General features: G+C 30.6%; 2 protein-coding genes across 3 annotated transcripts; both read right to left on the bottom strand.

Annotated features, from left to right (window-relative positions):
- Nucleotides 1–2,041: 2,041 nt before the first annotated feature.
- On the bottom strand, nt 2,042–2,428 carry LOC107494897 (uncharacterized). The gene has a single exon (XM_016115937.1). It carries the CDS (start codon nt 2,426–2,428, stop codon nt 2,042–2,044), a length of 387 nt encoding a protein of 128 aa, XP_015971423.1.
- A 2,112-nt stretch (nt 2,429–4,540) lies between these two features.
- LOC107494913 (uncharacterized) lies at nt 4,541–7,425 on the bottom strand. 2 transcript variants are annotated; one of them, XM_016115953.3, is made up of 6 exons: nt 7,226–7,425; nt 6,871–7,121; nt 6,347–6,444; nt 5,870–6,184; nt 5,030–5,081; nt 4,541–4,896 (listed from the first exon to the last, which is right to left on the bottom strand). In XM_016115953.3, exons 2-6 carry the CDS (start codon nt 7,101–7,103, stop codon nt 4,815–4,817), a joined length of 780 nt encoding a protein of 259 aa, XP_015971439.1. In that variant the 5' UTR covers nt 7,104–7,121; nt 7,226–7,425; the 3' UTR covers nt 4,541–4,814. The 2 variants fall into 2 exon arrangements, with proteins under 2 accessions (XP_015971439.1, XP_015971440.1); XM_016115954.3 differs by having other exon boundaries at nt 6,871–7,118; nt 7,226–7,399.
- Nucleotides 7,426–10,939: the final 3,514 nt, after the last annotated feature.

The following is a 10,939-nucleotide window of genomic DNA, read 5'->3' as shown; positions in this document are numbered from 1 at the left end:
TGCCAAAAAGCGCTGGGCCCATCAGAGAGGCCCGCCCCGCCAGAACTCGCAGTTTAAGCCGTGCGGTTAGGCGGGCTTTCAAAGTGTTGCCGTCTCAATTTTCCAATCCGGCCCACCTGTTTAGTGAGTTACGCGTGCCGGTCCAACGAGTTTAGGCCCATTTGCCACCCCTAGCCTCAATCCTACCCGACTAATTCGTAGTAGGAGTGGCAACGGGGCGGGTAGGGGCGAATTTTTGCTCTACCTGACCCCGCCCCGCAGTACAACAACCTTCATAGAATCCGCCCCCGCTTCTATCCGTGAATAGTAAAACATTGAACCCTAACCCGCTCTGTCCCTACCCGCTCCTATAATTATTAAAATCTAATAAATAAAATTAAATTTCAAAATTTATATAGCTATCATCACATACATAATATAAATTAAAATAAAAATTTAAATATGATACAATATTATTAATTATTTTTCTAATTATATATATATATATATATATATATACACACCACAAGTAGGGTTGTTAATTAGATTCCCAGCGGATAGGATAACATACGAGTAGAATTTTTGTATTGATTGGGTAGGGTGCGAGTTGAGTCTCAATCCTATTCGATTAACCCGCATCTTATGTATGTATATGTTATATATTTATATAAAAATATATTTTAAGTAGAAGTTAGACTAAAGATTTTTAACTAAATGCAAAATCCTTAATTACTAAAAAAATATCATTAATTAATAATTTAATATTTTTTTTACATAAAAATCAATTTTATTTTAAATTATCATTAAGTTATATAATAATATTACATCTTTTTTATAATTCGCAGGTAGAATCGAATATCCACGAATTAAGAACGAGTAGAGTTAAGATTGAGATATTCTCAATCTACGAATAAAATAGAATTGAATTTATATAAAAATTTTATTCTATAGATAAATTTATGATTAGCTCCAAATTCCCCTGTACTCTATCCATTGTCATTTCTAGTAAGATCATCATGATGGGACTAATGAATAAAATCTCGAATAAGGTGAGACCCAATAATGGCCAATACCTCAAACACAATAATGGCACGATAAAGTATATTAGTGTATTACTATTAGTTTTTTATTTATTAAATATGTTTAAAATGATAAACATAAATTAATTGGAATAATAAATTATTTAAATAATAAATTTCGAGTTTAAGTTTTAAAAATAATGAAAAATATATTTTATAAATTATATATAGCAAAAATATTTAAAAAAAAAAGAAAGTTAGCATGAACTATTTCTATATTCTCATTAAATACCCTATAAATATAGATGTAGCAGTAGATTTAAAGAAGAGCAGCAGCTTATGTCAACAATGATTAATTAAGTTCGCTGCATCCAGGTAACACTTTTTAATTTTCAGGTCCGGTCAACAAAATTTTGCATCCTACTATCCTACTAATTATTTAAAGTAATTCTAATATTTGCACCACATTTTTAATATATTAAATACATTATAAATTTTTATTTTTATTTATTTAATAAATACATTTTTCTTCTTAAAATAACTATTTTTTAGGTTCACTAAAATTAAATACTAGTTTAAAAAAATAAAATATAATAATATTAATTCTTATGTTTCTGTCATTTGTTTATTGTTTTTGTGTCATGTTTTTATTTGTTTATTGTTTTTGTGTCATGTTTTATCTATTTTTAAAATGAAAAGACTAGATTATTTAATTAGTGGGCAACTTTTGGTAGGGAAAAAAAATCCAGAAGCAATTGGTAAATGAATTTAGAGAGTAAAGGAATTTTCCATGAACAAAAACCCAACCTAGTATGGAGGCTTAATTATATACCTAGTATGATTGTTATTATTATTATATTTGGAAAGGGGAAGAAGGAGCACACAAAACAAAACTTTCTCAGCAAAAAGCTTAGCTTGTGCATTAAAAAGCAATGAAATTTAAGATAATATATATATATTACAGGCCCTATGCTCTGCAGTTACAGTTGCACATTAATTGTATGAAATATGAAACTTTAGCATAAGAAAGAAATAATATAAAATTAAAAAGACTTAGCAACTTTATTATTAGAAAGAGTGGAGAACTCTTTTTCAAGATACTTCAAAGATGCAGGATTGACTTGCATGAACAAGTAGTTGCCAGCAAAGAGATCACCCAAATGAACTTGCCCATCCTTGAACCTTTTCAGAACCTTAGCATATGAAACTTTCATGGCTGAAACAACCCTTGCTTTCTTCCTCCATAGTCTTCTCAAGCTTGGAACTTTCACCCTAAACCTTCTTCTAAAATGTCTCCTTCTGAATCTGAACCAGCTGCTCCTTGCTGGCCTCAGATTCACTCTCTCTCTTTCCTCCTCAACTAACCCAGTTTCAGGTTTCAGCCTTTTGTAACGGAATTTGCTCGTAGAAACCATTTGGATGGAAGACATGCTAGGCTTCACTTTATTTTATTTTATTTTATTTTTTCAATCGGAACTTGTTGAGATTGAGAGAATATATTGTTTTCTGAGTGGTTGGCTTTCTAACAATGTAATTAAAAGGTGACAGGACAGAGGGGGAAAGGGAAGGGTCGATGGCTTCTATCTTCGAAAGAAAAGGGTTTAGATGAATTGAGATTGTACAAGTTGTTGGAGTGAAATAAATGAAGGAGTGAAAGTTGTTGAGGCTATTCATATTTTTCGTTAAGTAATGAATTTTCCCACTTCCAAATTTGTTCATGTTTGTACTTATCCAATGAATCTAAACGAAGCTTTCAATCAAGCACTACTGCTGCTATTGAGAGAATTTTGTTAGAGTAGTCATTGAATTAAATTAAGGTTTTTAATTTTTTTAATACGTGTCTTAAAGTTAGTGTATAAGATTACTACTAATACAATTTTTTTTAATAAAAATATTATAAATACATCAAGAATTCTAATTATTTGGTTTTTTTCAATAAAGCTTTTTCATTTGAACACTTTAACTAATATCTTTAAAATATGTGTTCGCAAGACTTTTAAATAATTAATTATAGAGAAATTTCTTGTGTGGTCGTATAACAAATTTAATAAATTGTTTTAGTTTATTTATTTCAATTCACTCAAATTTACATATTTTACTTCAATTAAAGAAAAGGAAGCGAAAAAGATGAATAAATTGAGAAGTAAAATAATAATTTAAAAAAGAAAAAAAAAAGCAAAGAGGGTGCGCAATTTTGGGGTTCACTTTTACATATAGCAGCACTGATTTAATTAGATTCACATGATTACTTCCTTCATTTCAATTTTATTGTCCAATTCACATGGTCAATTGTAATTATTCATTATTAATTTATTAATGTCTAAAAATAAAAAAAAAATAGTTTTTAAAACTTGATAACTTTTACACGTGTGAGACTACTCTAATATCTTAAGGTAGCTTTTAGACCAGTTTGGCCAATTTAATTTTTATATGACATCCCGATTAAGACTTGTTACTAGACCATCCTACACAAGATGCTGGAAGTCTCTGTCCAGTTGTGGGCACAAAGAGCTGTACAAGTCCCACCTCGTTGAGAATTGAATCTCATGGAATACTTTGCTTAGCTTCTTATTATACTCACCATATAATTTGTTTTATGATGGTCCAACTTAGGAATTTATGTTAAGAGGTTAGACTTTAGGTTGTTAACTAAAATTAGATTGGGGAAATAAATTCCCAAATAGGCAAACACAAAACCATAGTACGAATTACGATCATAGGCAACTCTTGCTTCTCGTTTAAGATTAGCAATTTAGCAGTGTAAGTTTTACGATACGTGGAGTAATAAAAGTGGATGGCAAGCAAGTTTTCTGTGACTTGCATGTTGCAATTTTTAATAACATGCTAGAAGATGACAAAATTAATAGCCACACGAAAGATCATCAATAAAGTGATTCTGTTGGCTTTACATATTGTTAGGCTTTGATGTAATCGCCACCAAACTATGGTTCTTTCATCTGCGTTGTTTGGTTATTGTTCAATCAACTGGTCAAACGTGGAAACAAGCTAAAACAACAACATTGAACAATGCCATTATTATACACAAAAAACAAGTATTACGTTTATGAGAAATCAATGTCATAGTTTATAAAACTACCGAATATCATAAACTTAAATATCAAGTATACTTTAAGAATATTGCGTGTAACACGACAATCTGTAATTCACCACAACAATTCAGACACCATTTGCTGTAACAAGACCAGAGAGAATCACTTTGCCCCTACATATAGTACAATCTTGATGAATGTACAAAATAGGGTGCCTTCAATGAGGTTTGAAAATTTAAAGACTTTAAGCATACTACCCAAACTAGTCACTACTAAACTTCTAGTAGCTTAACAAAAATTCTCATATATTTGTACAAATTTTATAAAATAATCAAAATTTCAGAACATTATAAATTCAGTTTTTTTTCCCTTCAAATATTTATGAAAAACAAGTTGTAAGCTTGTTTGTTTGAAAATCAAACAAAATCTCCCTTCATCTCATCAGAGATTATAGCTACAATAGTGTAATAGAAAAGGCTAATTATAATTAAATTAAATAAAATGTACGGTTTATTAACTAGGAGTATATTAAGAATTCAGCCTCCTCAACATAGTTGCAGCTGATATAACTGATTTAAAGGAATAACATAACAAGAATGGCAACCTCATAAAACAAATGCTTGCTTACTTGAAATCAAAATCATAAAATTCAGAAAATGCCACACGCATCTGCTGAAGTAAATATCTTGATACAAGATGGTTTTGGCTGTTTAAGTTCTATCTTGCTCTAGTTTCTCTCCAACTAAACTAAACTTAACAAAATATATTATGTTTCATGGCTTTTCTTACTTTTCTTCTTTCTTGAAGCAAAGCTGCTTGGTCCAACTTCTATGGACATTCTTTTTGTCCTACAGGTAGGGAAGCAGAAATCAACAACATACTTAGGACAAGATGAAAAGTTGGAACTATTGTTTGTTACTGACTTGTCCTAAACACCAGAAATGATCTTATTTTGTTTAAATTCATAGGGAAGCAAAATACCTTGATGATAACTCTTCTGACTCTCTGCAACCCTCATCATCAGGAAAACCATCTATTAAAAAATTCGTCAACGCAATTAGTAACTTAAGAGATGCCAACACTCATTATAATTTATAGTAAGGAATGATTAATACAATAACAATTAACTGAGTGTTGGGTATGCCTGTATCCTTAGATCAGTTTTTGCTGACTAGGTTTGTTTGTTTTGGGGACCAGTAAAGAGGCAAATTTGTGGCATTGTGCATCATACACCATGACTGGAATAATTGGTTCAAGAGCAATGTATGCACCCTTAACGATAAGATTTTCAGGTCAAGAAGTTTAATGGGCTACAATTAGATGCTAAACCTCTATCTCCTATAAAGGCCATGAGAGATTGGAATGATATTCCTCTTTAGCAGGGGAAATAGATTTTAGGATTTAGTATCATCCTTCTAGTTTTGTCATAATAATAATTCCTAACAGTAGATAATGTTTAACTAACACTTGCCCTAAGGGCACTTCTTAAGTTGTCTAACGTAGAAAGTTCCTGAAAAATCTAAAATGCTATATTTTGCAACACATATGTTTTATAAAAAGCTTTAGAAATTCTACTATGAATATCCTTAACAAGTGTTCTAATAGGACCTTGTAATATCTTGCAACAAATCGTCAATGTTTCTAATCAAGATTTTCATGCAATTTCTACTTTCTTCTTTTTATGCATTTTGGGTGTGCTCTTGACCAAAGTGAATTATTTATCATTAATCAATATGAGTAGTAATTCAACATCAGGCCTCAAACTGAATAACAAAGTTGAAGTTCTTTTGTTACTAAATATCATTTGAAGGGTACACGTACCAGTTATATCTCTTTCTCCCTCTTCAATTTCCTGCTCCGACTCTGAATCTGTGCCCCATCGATCTCCACCATCGTCATTGTCCCAACGTTCACCAACAGGAGGCATCCAGAAATCTTCCTCTTCGCAGGAGCTGCCCTCATTAGAAGGATCCCTAACTTCAGATATAATCTCTTCAACCCCCTTCTCCTTACTCTTCTTCTTTTTCTTCTTCTTATTCTTCTTATCTTTTTTCCCACTATCTGCACTTTGGGGCTCCTCCGAGCATTCCACGCCTTCCATTCCATGACCTGCCAACTTCTGCTCTTCCTCTTGTTCTGTTTACATATAAGCTAATAATGCATCAATTAACATAGCATATTATAAAACCAATATGCATTCCCAAATCGTATATTCCGCAAACACTAGCACAAACACTAGATCTCATTCCATATCATCCAAACCAAAAACCGAGTGAGATAAAAGACACAACAACTAACCCAACTTATTGAGGAACCTCTTCCCAGTCATATGCTTCCAGATATGTTTCTCTGACTTATTCACCTTGTCTCCAGTTAGCTTACATATCACCTTTGAACTGGAACAAAAAAAGGCAAAAGCTATGCCATTATGTTATCATTTACCGTTAAATTGTCAACAATCAACAGAGTCAAACAGCTACCACAATATAAAATAGAAACATTTATCAATTTTTTTTTTTAGTTACACAATCATAGGCAAGAGAAACCCCAAATTCCATAGTTAATTATGCCTTACATATTCAGTTCATGTTTTATTTATTTATTTGTTTATCAAAAATACTATATGCACACCAAAAATAAGTCAGTATGTATTTGTGTATAAATATATGTGTTGTTTAATTTATTTTCAATTTGTATTTTATATTTCAACATATACTCTGTACATGTGGTTGATTTAGCGAGTAATATTTGGTGTAGACATAGCATTATTGTTTATTTATTCTGTTGATCGAAAAAAGTAAGAAATATAAGGGGTTAATTACCGGCAAAGAGGGTCTTGGTTGAACATATTGAGAGGTGGTTTATGATTGGACAATGCAAAATCGATGAGACCCAAACGGCACTTTTTGCTGCGAGAGTAAAAGGCTATGTCCTTGGAGAGGACCTCGTGACCAGTCTCTACGCACTTGAAACGGCCATTTCCCAGCTCGCTGAAGCTCGGGGACCCGAGAAGGTTCGCCCCTTCCTCTTTTCCACTCTCTTCAGCTGTCGCCATATCCCTCTTTCGAAGCTTCTAGGTAAACAATACAACAATCAGAAATTGGTAATTAATTTGCGCCTAAAGAACTAACGAAATTAAACAACAACAGCAGCAACAATAATGTCATTAAACAGTACCGGGAGGAGAGACAATGAACTTGCGGACGGCGGTGAAGCTCCACGACAGACGGCGAAGCTTGAGGAACGGCGGCGATTGCTGTAGGAACGGGGAGGGTTTGTTAAGACCAAGACTAGGGCCACGGCGAATTATCAAAATTGAAGATTGCTGAAAAAAAAAATTTAATTGAAGATATGATATAAAAAAAATAGTTAAAATCTTCATCATTATCGTATCCAAGAAATTAGTCTCTAATAAAATCTCTCGACAAATTATTCCCTGATTTTTAGAATATTATCTCAATTAATTTTTGATAAAATAAAATAATCAATTAGTTAGTCACCAAAAAAAATAATAATAATCAATTAGTCTTTAGATTTTTTAAAAAATAGACAAATTAATCCCTAATTTTCATAAAACTTAATATGATTGGTGAGATTAAATTGTCTAAGGTTTTAAAGTTAGAAATTAATTCATCTAATATTCTAAAGAATAAAAAATTAGTTTGTCAATTTTTTTATTAAAAAATCAGTAATTTACCCTTTTTATTAGGAGTTTTTTTCTGAATAATTACGCCATTGACAATATATATACTAGCGTGATAACCCGTGCAATGTACGAAATTCACGTAATTTAAAATTTTTTAAAAGAAAAATACTAAGAATATAACTAAAATATATTCTATAAAAATAGATATATTGTATTAAATTTGGATAATTACAAAATTATCACTACATTAAATAAAACAATAGAATACAACAATTATTCAATATGTCAATAAATGGTATAACATGTTCTCTAAGATAATAAAAGATAATAAAATATAATAACAATTGTTAAATACTAAAAAAATAGAAAAAAGAAGTCCAATAGAGATGTAGTTTACTATTATGTATAATCTTAAAAATACAGAATGTCAATATATCTATTGATACCAAAACAAAATATTTACAACATATATAAATTTGTTCATTAATCAAAAAACAAAATATGTCCAAAATAATTTAACATATAGTTCAAAATATCTATCAAACAGAGTTATACATAGGAGGCCTAACATCGTTGAATCGACAACTCTATCTGACGGTTAGGTAGCGAGTCGAGTTTCAAGGTAATCTTGTCCCCCTCCTTTAAATTATATACTCGACAACATTCATTCCACCCGACCCCAAACTTCTATTCTCCACCTCTTCCTCCACTTTTCAGTAAGTGAAAAAAGAACACATTCTTCTCTACATTGGAACATGGACTAGTGATCGTCCAAATCGAACCATCTCCAAATAGTTTAAGATATGCAGCGAATTTCGAAACCAGATACTGCAATGAATAATTCATAGTTAAGATAAACATAGTATTTTCATACACAATGAATAACAGATTTAAGAAGAATATTCAATAAGCTTGCAAGAAAAAAAAATAAAAGAAAAGACTCTTTTGAGATCAACTTATCAGTCTAGATTGACCCAAATCCGAAGCTGTGATGGTCTTTTCATAATAAACTTTTGGAATATATCTAATTCAGGATAATTTAAATATGTTAGTCACCACACTAAAAAATAGCAAGCTATCCCATGAAATTAAAATCCAAAACACAAGGGGAAAAAAGTTACATTTAGCATTACCTATGATCAGACAATTTGTTCGTCTCGTTACTTTGTTTGTTGACCTCTATTGATAAAGTGCTTCCACTAGACAAGTCTATCGGATTATGTGGATTATCCCCTACCAGTGTCCCTTTTGATCATTGTTTTCATCACCATCTGATGAAAACTGATCATTAGATGGTTCAGACCTAGATAGAACCATCACATCAGGTGATGAGTCCTCATTAATCCTGGTATACTTTATGTAGAACACTCTTGATACATTATTAAGTGTCTCTAGGTCCATTAGCTCAGGCACATATGAGTCAGGATCAAGGTGAACTTGGATGGGTTGGTTGTCGTGAATCGACAATGAAATAAAAAAAATTCCGAAACCAACATACTTAAATTGAACAGATGCCCCTCTATCGATAAAATAGAAAGTTCTAATATGTTCAAATGAGTAGTCAGTTATGAGCAACTGATCATTCTTTTTTATCAGCTCAAACACTAAACAATTATCTAGCTCGTCAATGACATAGAACATTGGCCCTAATCCTTCGCCATGAGTTGAAACAAAAGTTGGGGGAAGAGCTCTCTCACCCTATATTCAAATTTCTTCCTAAAGTTAATTCATGTTTAACAAAACATGCTGAAAATGCTTCACATAATTTTACGTAATTATTTAGCAAAGAGAGGTATATATACCTTTAAATCTACTATTATTACTAACTGAGCAACACAAGAGAACAATAATCACGTAAATGAATTGACATTATAATGAGCATCACAAAAATATGTAACTAAGTAACCAACACATATCAGGTCTTTTTGAATGTACAGAAAAAAATACTGAAGTTTTGAAAGAAACAATGAAAAAGAAATTGATATTATCTTGATGGATTCTGAAACCAAATCATGTACATAAAATTCGAATCATCTTTTTACGTATTAATAAATGCTGAATTTTTAAAATCAGTATCAATATATGTATGATTAGTAAACATTATATTATTTATTTTGAATGGACATTGATAATTTACCAAAACTAATATTTTTAGAGTTGTTGTAGTCTATACTCATTTCAGATTAGAAAGATCAGGAACTCAGAGTTAGCTAAACAAACTCATCTAATAGGCGAAAAAAAACTATCAAAAGGAGAAAAGTAGAAAAGACCACTAACTGAATATAAATTAAAAATAAACCATTGGAAGTTAAAGATTTAACCCACCTCTTTAATCAGTTAACATGCATGATATAATATTCCATAATATATTTGCTTACCTGGTTACTGAAAAGGCAAAATATGAAAATGCGTTCTTTTCTGTTGGGCCAATATCGTTGGGTTGCTAAAAATCTCCTATTAGCACATAATGGTATCATTAGAGGTTAAGACTGAGATTTTTAACCAATAAACCAACTAACTAAGTATACTAAAAAAAAGTAACAAATTAAAAGCATATTTATGAAAAATACCCAAAAAACCACTTTGAAAAACTACTATACAACATATTTTAGAGATTGGTGAGTTCTATGGTGTAGAAGGAAGATTCCTTCTATATCTATATATTTGTGTTGTCAATAGGATTGTGAGACAAGTGTAGAGAGAGAGAATGTGGCTAAAGACAAATTCTGTTCATGGTAACTGACATGCTTCATATTGACATTAATGTCACCTGATGTTGGTATATAAAGTAAGTTGGTTAATTGTATTTATTAGGAGTAATTATTAAAAATGATATTGGACATGGTTATAGTTGTATTTTTTATTTAAACTATTTTAAAAAAATAAAAATAAATTTTGATTATAGACTGATTTATTGATCCCAATATTTTTTTGTCCTATAGAATTTTGAGCGTGTGTTTTTGTGAATTGTTAAGCTTGTAAAAAGACTATATGTACTCATCAAAGTAACTCCATTAAACTCGCATAAAATTCAGACTCTCTTTTTTTATGAATTAATTTATTTTCTTCACACATGAAAAATTAAACTTAACTCCCAAACATTTATTAATAACTACTTATTTTAATATGTATATATAATTATATATTCGTATATAAATATATATTTAATTATTTATATATAAATAAATTAAATTATGTATATACATTAACGTATATAAATAAATTAATATCTTTTCCAAAATATA

Source organism: Arachis duranensis, chromosome 6 (genome assembly GCF_000817695.3).
Source record: "Arachis duranensis cultivar V14167 chromosome 6, aradu.V14167.gnm2.J7QH, whole genome shotgun sequence".
In the NCBI taxonomy this organism is placed as follows: Eukaryota; Viridiplantae; Streptophyta; class Magnoliopsida; order Fabales; family Fabaceae; genus Arachis; species Arachis duranensis.
This window is presented reverse-complemented; position numbering and strand designations above follow the sequence as displayed.

Coding starts and splice junctions, on each gene's coding strand:
- LOC107494897 (XM_016115937.1), bottom strand. CDS start 2,428: ATGTCTTCCATCCAAATGGTTTCTACGAGCAAATTCCGTTACAAAAGG.
- LOC107494913 (XM_016115953.3), bottom strand. CDS start 7,103: ATGGCGACAGCTGAAGAGAGTGGAAAAGAGGAAGGGGCGAACCTTCTC. Junction 6,185..6,346: donor GAGGTTCCTCAATAAGTTGG/GTTAGTTGTTGT, acceptor ATATGTAAACAG/AACAAGAGGAAGAGCAGAAG. Junction 5,082..5,869: donor GGGAGAAAGAGATATAACTG/GTACGTGTACCC, acceptor ATTTTTTAATAG/ATGGTTTTCCTGATGATGAG.